This window comes from Salvelinus alpinus, chromosome 15, assembly GCF_045679555.1.
Source record: "Salvelinus alpinus chromosome 15, SLU_Salpinus.1, whole genome shotgun sequence".
NCBI classification, from domain to species: domain Eukaryota; kingdom Metazoa; phylum Chordata; class Actinopteri; order Salmoniformes; family Salmonidae; genus Salvelinus; species Salvelinus alpinus.
Window position 1 is genome coordinate 54806586 of NC_092100.1, and position 13482 is coordinate 54820067.

A 13482-nucleotide genomic window follows, 5' to 3' on the forward strand; every position below is an offset into this window, starting at 1 on the left:
AATTAAATTAGACAAAACAGGAACATTTTACATCTGGCTAGAAATTAATAGGGAAATGATCTCAACAGAGAAAAATCTCCTCCTGTCCCCCCCCAATAGAATTCCCATACTTTAACGTTGACAGCTTCTCCATCCTAGAGGGGGAGATCAACAATTTCCAGACTCAGGTCCATGTACTAGTCTGTGACGACCTAAATGCCAGAACTGGACAAGAACCCGACACACTCAGCACACAGGGGAACAAACACCTACTTGGAGGTGACAGCATTCCCTCCCCCATATGCCCCCCTAGACACAACTACACAACATAACCAACAAAAACGGGTCACAACTCCTGCAGCTCTGTCGGACACTGGGTATGTACATAGTCAATGGTAGGCTTCGAGGGGATTCCTATGGTAGGTACACCTATAGCTCATCTCTTGGCAGTAGTACTGTAGACTACTTAATCAGTGACCTCAACCTAGAGTTTCTAGGTAGCCTAGTGGTGAAAGCGTTGAGCCAGTAACCAAAAGGTTGTTGGATCAAATCCCTGAGCTGACCAGGTAAAAATTGGTTGTTCCACTGTTCCCTGGGTGCTGAAGATGTGGATGTCAATTATGGGAGCACCCCACCTCTCTGATTTGGAGGGGTTGGGTTAAATGTGGAAGACATATTTCAGTTAAATGCATTCAGTTGTACAACTGAGTAGGTATCCCCTTTCTCTTAGTGTTCACAGTCAGTCCACTAACACCGCTATCAGATCACAGCAAAATCACACTCTACTTGAACAGAGCTATGCTCAATCATGAGGCATCAAAGCCAAAGGAACTGAATAATATTAAGAAATGCTATAGATGGAAGGAAAGTAGTGTGAAAATCTACCACACAACAATTAGGCAACAACAAATTCAATCCCTTCTAGACAATTTCCTGGACAAAAGATTTCACTGTAATAGTGAAAATGTAAACTTGGCAGTAGAAAATTTAAACAGTATATATGAACTCTCAGCTTCCCTATCAAATCTAAAAATGTCAAGCAGACAACTAAGAAAATTACCAACAATGACAAATGTGTTGATGAAGGAAGACCAAACCAAAAACAGAGACCCAGAAAACCTGAGCCTACGCCTTCACTATGGCGAATCACTAAAACAATACAGAAATACACTACGGAAAAAGAAGGAACAGCACGTCAGAAATCAGCTCAATGTAAATGAAGAATCCATAGAAAATTGGAAAACTCTAAAACAAACAACAGAAAGAGTTATCTATCCAAAACGGAGATGTATGTATAAACCACTAAACCAACCATACAAATCTTAGAATCAACGATTAAAGACTACCAGAACCCAGTGGATTCTCCAATTACATTGAATGAACTACAGGACAAAATACAACCCCTCCAACCCAAAAAGGCCTGTGCTGTTGATGGTGTGATGAATGAAATGATAAAATACACAGACCACAAATTCCAATTGGCATACTTAAACTGTTTAACATCATCCTCAGTTCTGGACTGATCACCCCAATCCACAAAAGTGGAAACAAATTTGACCCCAATAACTACCGTGGGATATGCGTCAACAGCAACCTTGGGAAAATCCTCTGCATTATCAGCAGACTAACAGCAGACTCATACGTTTCCTCAGTGAAAACAATGTACTGAGAAAATGCCAAATTGGCTGTTTACCAAATTACTGTACGACAGACCATGTATTCACCCTGCACAACCTAATTGACAAACAAACAAACCAAAACAAAGGCAAAGTCTTCTCATGCTTTGTTGATTTCAAAAAAGCTTTTGATTCAATTTGGCATGAGGGCCTGCTATACAAATTGAAGGAACTTGGTGTTGGGGGAAAAACATACAACATAATAAAATCCATGTACACAAACAAGTGTGCAGTTAAAATTGGCAAAAAAACACAAACATTTCTTTCCCAAGGGCTGGGGGGTTCGACAGGGATGCAGCTTAAGCCTCACCCTCTTCAACACATATATCAACGAATTGGCGAGGCCACTAGAACAGTCTGCAGTACCCGGCCTCACCTTACTAGAATCTGAAGTCAAATATCTACTGTTTGCTGATAATCTGGTGCTTCTGTCACCAACCATGGAGGGCCTACAGCAGCACCTACTGTAGATCTTCTGCACAGATTCTGTCAGACCTGGGCCATGACAATAAAACTCAGCAAGCCAAAAAATAATGGTGTTCCAAAAAAGGTCCAGTTGCCAGGACCACGAATACAAATTCCATCTAGACACCATTGCCCTAGAGCACATAAAAAACTATACATAACTCGGCCTAAACATCAGCGCCACAGGTAACTTCCACAAAGCTGTGAACGATCTGAGAGACAAGGCAAGAAGGGCCTTCTATGCCATCAAAAGGAACATAAAATTCGACATACCAATTAGGTTCTGGCAAAAAAAACTTGAATCAGTTATAGAACCCATTGCACTTTATGCATGTGAGGTCTTGGGTCCGCTCACCAACCCAGAATTCTCAAAATGGGACAAACACCAAATTGAGACTCTGCCTGCAGAATTCTGCAAAAAATATCCTCTGTGTACAACATAAAACACCAAATAAGGCATGCATAGAAGAATTAGGCAGATACCCGCTAATTATCAAAATCCAGATAAGAGCCGGTAAATTCTACAACCACCTAAAAGGAAGCGATTCCAAAACCTTCCATAACAAAGTATAGAGAAATGAACCTATAGAAATGAACCTATAGAGAAATGAACCTGGAGAAGAGCCCCCCCCCTAAGCAAGCTCGTCCTGGGGCTCTTGTTCACAAACACACCCCACAGAGCCCAAGGACAGCAACACAATTAGACCCTAACAAATCATGAGAAAACAAAAAGATAATTACTTGACACATTGGAAAGAATTAACAAAAAAGCAGCGCAAACTAAAATGCTATTTGGCGCTAAACAGAGAGTACACAGTGGCAGAATACCTGAACACCGTGACTGACCCAAATTTAAGGAAATCTTTGACTATGTACAGACTCAGTGACCAAAGCCTTGCTATTAAGAAAGGCCACCAAAGGCAGACCTGGCTCTCAAGAGAAGACAGGCTATGTGCACACTGCCCACAAGATTAGGTAGAACCTGAAATGCACTTCCTAACCTCCTGCCAAATGTATGACCATATTAGAGACACATATTTCACTCAGATTACACAGACCCACAAAGAATTAGTAAACAAATCAAATTTTGATAAACTCCCATATCTATTGGGTGAAATACCACAGTGTGCAATCACAGCAGCAAGATTTGTGACCTGTTGCCACAAGAAAAGGGCAACCAGTGAAGAACAAACTCCACTGTAAATACAACCTATTTTTATTGTTTATTTCACTTTCGTTTATTATCTAGTTCACTTGCTTTGGTAATGTAAACATATGTTTCCCATGCCAATAAATCCTCTTAAATTGAATTGAAATTGAGTGAAAGAGAGAGTGTGAGAGAGTTTGAGAGAGTGTAAGAGAGAGAGAGAGAGAGAGCGAGAGAGAGAGAGAGAGAGAGCAAGGGCCTGTAGAGAGGTGTGTCAGCTGTGATAGAGAAATTAAGTATTTACTTGATTTATTTTATATTAATGGTTAAACAATTATATTTAACTAATAGTAAGACATTTATGTTCTCCTCATGCTGTGTCTTTATGGTCTCCCCTCCCTACAGCTAACCTGGGCGTATGGGTCACTAGAGAAGGCTTGAGCTGACAAACAAGTTAAAGACTACATTCCATAGACAAGATGTGGTCGGTGTAACCTAGATAGCCTGGAAGAGTTTAGAACAATCCCGTATTGTTCTAATCATCCTGGCATCTGGGAAACTAAGAAGGGGTCAGGTTAAAACAGCACCGGGTTTGGATGACTAAAAGGATGAACCCAGGATGGCGTATGGTGCCACCCAATCTGCATGGGAGGGGTGGAACCAGCCATGACTAAGTATTCTTAGTGTCAGCTATATAAAGAACTCTGTCTGTAAAGGTTAGGCTACTCGGCCCAACAGTCAAGAGTGCTGGGTTGACTAGTCTCATTATTGCAAAAATTAATCGATTTTAAATAAAGATGATTATTTGAAGAAATGACAAAGTCTCTCTCAGTATGAATTTCCACGACACACGGCATCCTACCCTGATGTAGGTAAACGACCAGACCGGAACAAAATTCTAGTACGTCCCATACTAGAAGATTCACTGTATTTGTGTGTGTGTGTGCGTATGCATGTGTGTGTTTTCTCATCATCAATCATCATCCCCAGCCTTCTGTACCTACATGTATCCATTTACCCAGCCAGTCCACTGTGTGTGTGGGGGTGGTAATGCAAGGATCTGCTGTAATGCTGTTACCATGGGGAAGCATGCCGTGTGTCATTTAATTACAGCACTAGGCCTGGTGCGGTCTCCTGGGAAACAAACACACCTGTCACTGGGTAGATTATATGCACACATTATCAATTATTCACTCTCAGATAGAGACGGCAGGTTTCCTTTGAGTAACCGATAGTGTTTAACCAGGACCTGTGGTCACACACACACACACACACACACACACACACACACACACACACACACACACACACACACACACACACACACACACACACACACACACACACACACACACACACTGTAGAAATACAGGTATCTGGGTACCCAGCCAGTACATAGGGAAATCCATTGGTTAGACTAGATAAAAGGGTGTCAAACAGTGGAGGCTGGTGAGGGGAGGGAGGATGGCTCATAATAATGGCTGGGACGGAGCTAATGGAATGGCATCAAACACATAGAAACCACTTATTCTGCTCCAGCCATTACCATGAGCCCGTCCTCCCCAATTAAAGCGCCACCAACCTCCTGTGGTGTCAAAATAATTTGGTCTTCACCGACCAAAAATGGATTATACTTTTTGCCATCAAAATGAGCAGAAAATTGTCCTCTGTCCTTCGCTTTTTGAACAGAGAGAAGCTGGAAGGCGAGAAGAGACTACAGGTCCATTATAATTTCTACACAGTTTCAATTTAGTTTTAGCCATTTCAATGTCCATTGAGAATTTCTTTCTTTATATATTATATTTTTTTTTACTCAAACCACCGCAGGCCTTAAGTTTGACACATGAAGCCTAGAGGGTAACGTGTTCTTGTTCCGTAATGATTGATCCTCTATGATTACCACACAAATGGAATGGCTATGAAAACTGGTTCCTTACCAACCACAGGTCATACGTACACAATGCTATTATACTATACTGTGTAAATCTAATCTACCCTGTGTGTGTGTGTGTGTGTGTGTGTGTGTGTGTGTGTGTGTGTGTGTGTGTGTGTGTGTGTGTGTGTGTGTGTGTGTGTGTGTGTGTGTGTGTGTGTGTGTGTGTGTGTGTGTGTGTGTCTGACCACAGGCTTAACACAACACAATGACAATAGCAGCGAGTTAGGGAACAGAGGAAGCAATGTCAAGCTGCAGCTATTAATAGACAACACCTTGAATAAAACCATGTCCCTCCCTGGGCTTTCAATTCTGGCCATCACATGGATCCATCACAGGGCTGTTCGAAGACAGGTTCACAAGGTTCACACACAAACACACACACATACACATACACTCAACCTGTTTCCATAGAGCTTTCATCTCTCTCTCTGGCCGTCTTCTCTTTTTGTGGATGAGATAGCTTTTCAGCTGTCCTAATTTCAACAGCAGCAGGAGAATAGAACAGAAGAATGCAAATGTGTTCCATTGTTATTTACACAGTCAACCAGGTACATTAGCATATCACAACCGGCAGACTAGATATGCCAAAACATTTCTTATGGAAGGAAAAAAAGCAGCAATTGTTGTATTTCATTTCATTTAGACTGATGAAATACACATGATGTATTTCTATCTGTATAGTGTCTATGGATTGGCCTATGAGGAATCACTATTTGACTGAATGGAGCTTGGTGGTACGATACAGAACAAAAAAATACTAATACCTATCGGCTATGTTCAAGGACTGTATAAATGAATGGACAAAGCCAGCGATCACGTGACACCGTTCATTCCTATGTGAAGACTCAATAGCGCATTGAAGCCAAATGAAGTCGGTTAAAATGGCGTCTCATGGAGACATAACATGCGCAGTTTGAGCTACTCCAGGAAGTGACGTTGCAGGCTATATTTCACAGAGGTTTAGACGGTACAAGGATTCTGTGCACTATACTATACTCATTTTGTCACATAAACTGAAATTAGGCATACTATTTTAGCAACCAGGAAATGGCAGGAGCAATTTCTGCATAATGCAACTTTTAAATAATTTATTCACTTTAGCAATAACAGCCAGAAGATGGTGTGTTTGGGGTGAGGGGGCTTGGACTTTGGGGAGCTTGTAAGTAACAATTGAGCTTTTCTTTACAAATCTGCATAATTATTTAGGTTAATTCAACAGATAATAGATGGACCATCGAGAGGGCCATTGTCTTGTGAATAATACGCCTGCCACTGCTTAAGAGAATAAATTAACGTTACTTATCATTGTTATTACAAAGCCAGTCGACAGATGCAGAAAGGCAGAGAACTGAATGCAAGACGTCATCTCGTCTCTGAGAGAAAGTTCCAGCAACAGAAGAGAAGAAGGAGCTGTACACTTGAGTAGTTTCGAGCAGATCTATAGTTCGCGTTGAATGCAAGATGTCATCGTTGAAACAGACAGACTGGTCCCTGGAAGAGAAGAGAAGGGCTGCCTACACATGGGTAGTTTCGAGAGACAACAGCATTTCTGTTTGAATGCAGTCAAGCCTGAGCTTCTATGTTCTCTCAGCAATACTATTTCTGTGGCAGCTGTGCTAGATGCTTGCTGAGCCACAGCCTAGTCTAGAGGGAAGGTAAGGGAACCCATCCTCTATCCTTCTCTCTGAAGTCCCGTCGGAGTCAGTTCATTCGCAGCAACCTGCCGTCACTGCAGTCTCACAGAATAGGCTCCACATCACGCTGAGCTACTGGAAAAAGCAATCCACCGGAAAATGATGTCTTCGATGACAGTGAGCCAAGCAGTCCTCTGTGTTAATCCACTGTCTGTGGTGGTAATGGAAAATAATGGCCAATACAACCTCTTGCAACAAAAGTAAATGCACACCTAGGGTCAGTTTCCCAGACTGAAAATGTAGAGCCTTAGTGGCCCACTCATCTCTAGGCTCTCAATTTGACTGATGTCCATGACTCATGTCCAGCCACGTGGCCGTGTTTAAAATACGAAACAATTGCACACAAGGTCCAACCGAACCTTGTCCAACTCCTCTGAATCGGAGACGTGGTGGTGGTGGGGAGGGCTGCCACATTGGGCGCCTGTTGTGGGGGGTTAACTGTCTTGCTCAAGGGGAGAACAACAGATTTTTCACATTGTCAGCTCGCGGATTCGAACTAGCTATTTTTCAGTTACTGGCCCAACACTAAACGCTAGGCTACCTGCCATGAAGGAGGCATAATAGCCTCTTGTCAGGATGTGAAGGATAAGTTGTCTGAGAGGTTGAGAGGGCCAGGGCATTACAGCTCCCTGACTGACAGCAGTAATATGACCCTTTCAAGACCCCTCTCTGCTTCTCTCTCCTTAAGTGGTCAATGAGAGCACCGCCAGGAGATGACCCAAGGCCTCTGGGATTGCCGATAAGCAAGTCCACTACAGGAGTTCTGAGTAAATATGGGTTTCACTTGGCTTGGTCTGAGACAACAAGACATACAAGGGAGTATTTTTAACTCACAATCAAACACAGGTACTTGTGACACAAAGGCTGCTAATCATTTAACCACAGGGGGTTTTGTTGCTCCTGCTGTCTGTCACATGTTGTTTGAGGGCTTTCAGCTCCTTGATTTGTTGACTCTTTGAGCAAGACAATCCCAAAGGATCAGAGTCTCTCTGGATCCAAAGTTCCAGGAGCACCTGTCATGGTTAGAATAAACTGAACTGAAGTAAAGCCTTAGTATGCCAAAAAGGAAAAGTAATAGCATCTCCAATAAAAGATTGCAAGAACTGAACCGAAGAAAAGTTAAGATCTTTAAAACTACTTTTTCAGTGCAGACCTACTATATTTGGAGGGGGGGGGGGTGTATCTGGACTAGCTGGTTTTGAAATGACTTAGAAACCCTTTGGGAGAACGTGATGGTTTTAAATTGATATATCAAACTGACGCCTCAGGAGGCTTAAAAGATTTGTCATGGGCCCACAGATCCTCAAAAATCTCTACAGTTGCACCATTGAAACATCTTGACTGGCTGCATCACCGCTTGGTATGGCAACTGCTCGGCATCCGACCGCATGGCGCTACAGAGGGTAGTGCGTACGGCCCAGTACATCATGGGGGCCGAACTCCCTGCCATCCACGACCTCTATACCAGGTGGTGTCAAAGGAAGGCCCTAAAAATTGTCAGACTCCAACCACCCAAGTCATAGACTGTTCTCCCTGCTACCGCACGGCAAACGGTACCGCTAAGTCTGGGACCAAAAGGCTCCTGAACAAATTCTACCCCCAAGCCACAGATTGCTAAATAGTTAACCAAATAGCTTCCCGGACTATCTGTATTGGTCATTTTTGCAGTAACTCTTTTTGACTCTATGCACACACACTGGACTCTACCCATACACTGACACTCCAGCACACACACACACTTACACTCCAGCACACACACACACACACACACACTGACAATCCAGCACACACACACACTGACACTCCAACACACACACACACACACTGACACTGACACTCCAACACACACACTGACACTGACACTCCAACACACACACACACACACACACACACACACACACACACACACACACACACACACACACACACACACACACACACACACACACACACACACACACATTCGCCACACACATATTTATACACTTCCACACTCATCACATACGCTCCTGCTACTGTCTATTATCTATCCTGTTGCCTAGTCACTTTATCCCTACCTATATGTGCATATCTACTTCAATTTCCTCGTACCCCTCCACATCGACTCTGTACCAGTACCCCATGTATATAGCCAATCTATCATTGCTCATTGTGTATTTATTTATTGTGTTACTATATTTTATTCTATAGTTATTATCATTTTATTTTTGTATCTTGCATTGTTGGGATGGGCCCGTCATTTCAATTTAAATCTACATCTGTTGTTTACGAAGCATGTGACAATTGAAATGCAATTTGATTTGGAAGATGAGCATAAAGCAGCAAGGCAAATGATAGCTGATGGTATCTCACAACTGTATCTGACAAAATGTGATATGATATTAACTTGGGCTATTGAAATACTAGAGCTTCCTTCTTTTAAGAGAGAATTTTAAGTGGACAAAAGCTGAAATGCAAAGTTTCCTACACACTTATCTGGCTTCCTATAACTCCTTAAATGCTGACGGGCTCATTCTCTGCCATGGTCACCTCTGTATTCTCTGAGCACCAAAAAATGCCCTCATAAGAATATCCTGAATAGCCTGGATCAGCACTTTAAAACTGTATTTCCTGTCAACCACAGAGTGATCACAATACATGACTGGGAGTTGCCGGTCTCCTTTGGGGCTGTACTCCCGTCCCAAATGGGACCCTATTCCCTATTTAGTGCACTACTTTTGACCGGACCCGAAGATCTCTGGTCAAAAGTAGTGCAATAAATAACAAATAGGGTGCCATTTGGGGTGCAGCCCTGGTCTCCTTTGGGACTCGTTATTAGAGTGAGAGTCAAAAAGGCCCACACAGTGATAGGCATCCTGACTCGGTGTGCCTTTCTCATGGTAAACAGGTTGAGATTGGCCCAGCTTTGTGGTGCTATAATACAGCATCTGCTTTATAGCATGGAAAAAATACATTGTCCCCCGGGGAAGAGAAAGGGACCATTGATGGTGACCGTGGTAGCAGGAGATTTGACTGTGACTAAGGTTGCAAAGGGGGTAAATTACTGGAAACTTTTGAAGTTTACCATTAAACTACCAGAATTGTGGTAACTTTCAAGTATGTCCTTTATCACAAGACATTTAGTGGCCCTTTTGGGTACTTCAGATTATCACAGGTGTCTGTAATTATCTCTGGACCTCTGTGTGGCCTCACATGTTAAATATATAACATAATCCAATACAATTATTTTAAAACGAAACATAAAATGAAATGACAAAACTGTAAAACCTTATTCTTAAATATGGTGTTTAATATGAGGGAAACATTTTTTTTTTTTTACACACTTTTATTTATTTTACTATGTCAATATGTCTTTGTTGTAAATGTTTTGACCGCAAACTGGTGGCAGCTATGAAAAAAAGTAAATAGTTGGAAGAGTTGCAGAGTTCATTGAAAATAACGCTGTTGTTGATTAGATGTTTTCATCATTAATTAGGCTATTTTCTCTTGAACCATATTGTCTACCTACTAGAAACTCATAGACAACATGGACAAAGATATAAAGATAAATACTATATACAGTGCCTTCAGAAAGTATTCACACCCCTTGATTTTTTCAATTTTTGGGGGTTACAGCCTGAATTTAAAATGGATTAAATTAAGATTTTTTTGTCACTTGCCTACACACCATATCCCATAACGTCAAAGTGGAAAGATATTTTTCGAACATTTACAAATTAATTAAAAATGAAAAGCTCAAATGTCTTGAGTCAATTAGTATTGCACCCCTTTGTTATGGCAGGCATAAATAAGTTCAGGAGTAAAAATGTGCTTAACAAGTCGCATAAGTTGCATGGACTCATGCTTAACATGATTTTTGAATGACTCATCTCTGTACCCCACACATACAATTATTTGTAAGGTCACCCAGTTGAGCAGTGAATTTCAAACACAGATTTAACCACAAAGACATGGGAGGTTTTCCAATGCCACGCAAAGAAGTGCCACTATTTGTAGTGGGGTAAAAATATAAAAAGCAGACATTGAATATCCCTTTGAGCATGGTGAAGATATTAATTACACTTAGGATTGTGTATCAATACACCCAGTCACTACAAAGATACAGACATCCTTTCTAACTCAGTTGCCAGAGAGGAAGGAAACCGCTCAGGGATTTCACCATGAGGACAATTGTGACTTTAAAACAGTTACAGAGCTTAATGGTTTCACTTGGCTTGGTCTGAGGAGTAGCAATCACATCACAAGACAACAAGGCCTTTAGGAAGAGAACCCTAATAACTCTAAACCCAAACAAGGGAGTATTTTTAACTCACAAGCTAACAACGGTACTAGTGACACAAAGGATTGTAATCATTTAACTACAGGGGGTTTTGTTGCTCCTGCTAAGATGTCTGTCACATGTTGTTTGAGGGCTTTCAGCTCCTTGATTTGTTGACTCTTTGAGCAAGACAATCCCAAAGGATCAGAGCCTCTCTGGATCCCAAGTTCCAGGAGCACCTGTCATGGTTAGAATAAACTGAACTGAAGTAAAGCCTTAGTATGCCAAAAAAGAAAAGTAATAGCATCTCCAATAAAAGATTGAACCGAAGAAAAGTTAAGATCTTTAAAACTACTTTTTCAGTGCAGACCTACTGTATTTGGAGGAGAGGGGGGGGGGGGGGGTATATCTGGACTAGCTGGTTTTTGAATTGACTAAGAAACCCTTTGGGAAAACGTGATGGTTTTAAATTGATATATCAAACTGAAGCCTCAGGAGGCTTAAAAGATTTGTCATGGGCCCACAGATCCTCAATCAGAGACAACGATAAACAGCTGCCTCTGATTGGGAACCATACCAGGCCAACATAGAAATAAATGCACTAGATCACCCACCCTAGTCACACCCCGACCTAACCAAAATAGAGAATAAAAAGGCTCTCTATGGTCAGGGCGTGACAGTACCCCTCCCCCCAAAGGTGCGGACTCTGGCCGCAAAACCTGACTCTATAGGGGAGGGTCCGGGTAGGCGTCTAGCGTCGGTGGCGGCTCCGGTGCGGGGCGAAGTACCCACTCCGCTCGTGGATTCGCCAGCATCGGTGGCGGCTCTGGTGCGGGACTTTGCCCCCGCCCAGACCACGGGTCCGGCCATGGAGCCGGGTAGAACTCCATGCCTGGACTGGGCATCGGCGCAGAGAAGGGCCCCGGCCATGGAGCTGGGTTGTACGCCACACCCGGACTGGGCACCGGCACCGAAGAAGGCTCCGGCCTTGGAGCCGAGTTGACCGCCGTGCCTGGACTGGGCACCGGCACAGAGGAAGGCTCCTGCCATGGAGCGGGACTGGACGCCGTGCCTGGACTGGACATCGGCGCAGAGGAAGGCTCCTCCCATGGAGCGGGACCGGACGCAGTGCCTGGACTGGACATCGGTGCAGAGGAAGGCTCCTGCCATGGAGCGGGACCGGACGCCATGCCTGGACTGGGCACCGGGTCAGAGGAAGTCTCCAGCCTTGGAGCGGGACTGGACGTCGTGCCTGGACTGGACATCGGCGCGGTGGAAGGCTCCTGCCATGGACCGGGACCGGACGCCGTGCTCGGACTGGGCATCGGCGCAGAGGAAGGCTCCTGCCATGGAGCGGGACCGGACGCCGTGCCTGGATTGGGCACCGGCGTAGAGGAAGGCTCCTGCCATGGAGCGGGACCGTACGCCATGCCTGGACTGGGCATCGGCGCAGAGAAGGGCTCCTGCCATGGAGCTGGACTGGACGCCGTGCTCGGACTGGGCATCAGCGCAGAGGAAGGCTCCTGCCCTGGAGCTGGAGGTTCCCGGACCATGAAACGTCTCAGGAGGTTCCCGGACCGTGAAACGTCTCAGGAGGTTCCCGGACTGTGAAACGTCTCAGGAGGTTCCCGGACTGGGAACTGTCACCGGAAGCTCCAGACTGGGAACTGTCGCCGGAAGCTCCGGACTGGGAACTGTCGCTGGAAGCTCCGGACTGGGAACTGTCGCCGGAAACTCCGGACTGGGAACTGTCGCAGGAAGCCTGGCGCGTGGGGCCGGCACTGGTGGTACCGGACTGGTAACACGCACCTCAGGGCGAGCGCGAGGAGCAGGCACAGGACATACCGGACTGGGGAGGCGCACTGGAGGCCTGATACGTGGGGCTGGTACAGGTGGCACCGGGCTGGTGACATGCACCTCAAGGCGAGTGCGGGGAGCAGGCACAGGACGTACCTGACTGGGAAGGCGCACTTGAGGGAGAGTGCGAGGAGCAGGCACAGGAAGTACCGGACTGGGGACACGCACTTCAGGGAGAGTGCGAGGAGGAGGCACAGGACGTACTGGGCTGTGGAGGAGCACTGGAGACCTGGTGCGTAGAGCTGGCACAAATGGTGCCGGAACGATGACACACTCCGCAAGGTGAGTGCGGGGAGCTAGCACAGGACGGACTGGGCTGTGGAGGCGCACTGGAGACCTGGTGCGTAGAACCAACAAGTTGTACCGAAACGGTGGCACACACTTCAGGGCGAGTGCGTGGAGGAGACACAGGACGTACCGCTGGGGAAGCGCATTGGAGGCCAGATGCGTGAAACTGGTGCAGATGACAC

General features: G+C 44.8%; 2 protein-coding genes across 17 annotated transcripts in view; one reads left to right on the forward strand and one right to left on the reverse strand.

Annotated features, from left to right (window-relative positions):
• The window catches only part of LOC139540350 (neuronal cell adhesion molecule-like), a 114228-nt gene that overhangs the window by 73809 nt on the left and 26937 nt on the right, over nt 1-13482 (reverse strand). The window lies entirely within an intron of this gene.
• Nucleotides 12044-12766, forward strand: LOC139539349 (uncharacterized). The gene has a single exon (XM_071342160.1). It carries the CDS (start codon nt 12044-12046, stop codon nt 12764-12766), a length of 723 nt encoding a protein of 240 aa, XP_071198261.1.

What these genes read in the sequence shown, in the direction of transcription:
- LOC139539349 (XM_071342160.1), top strand. Translation starts at nt 12,044, where the DNA reads ATGCCTGGACTGGGCATCGGCGCAGAGAAGGGCCCCGGCCATGGAGCT.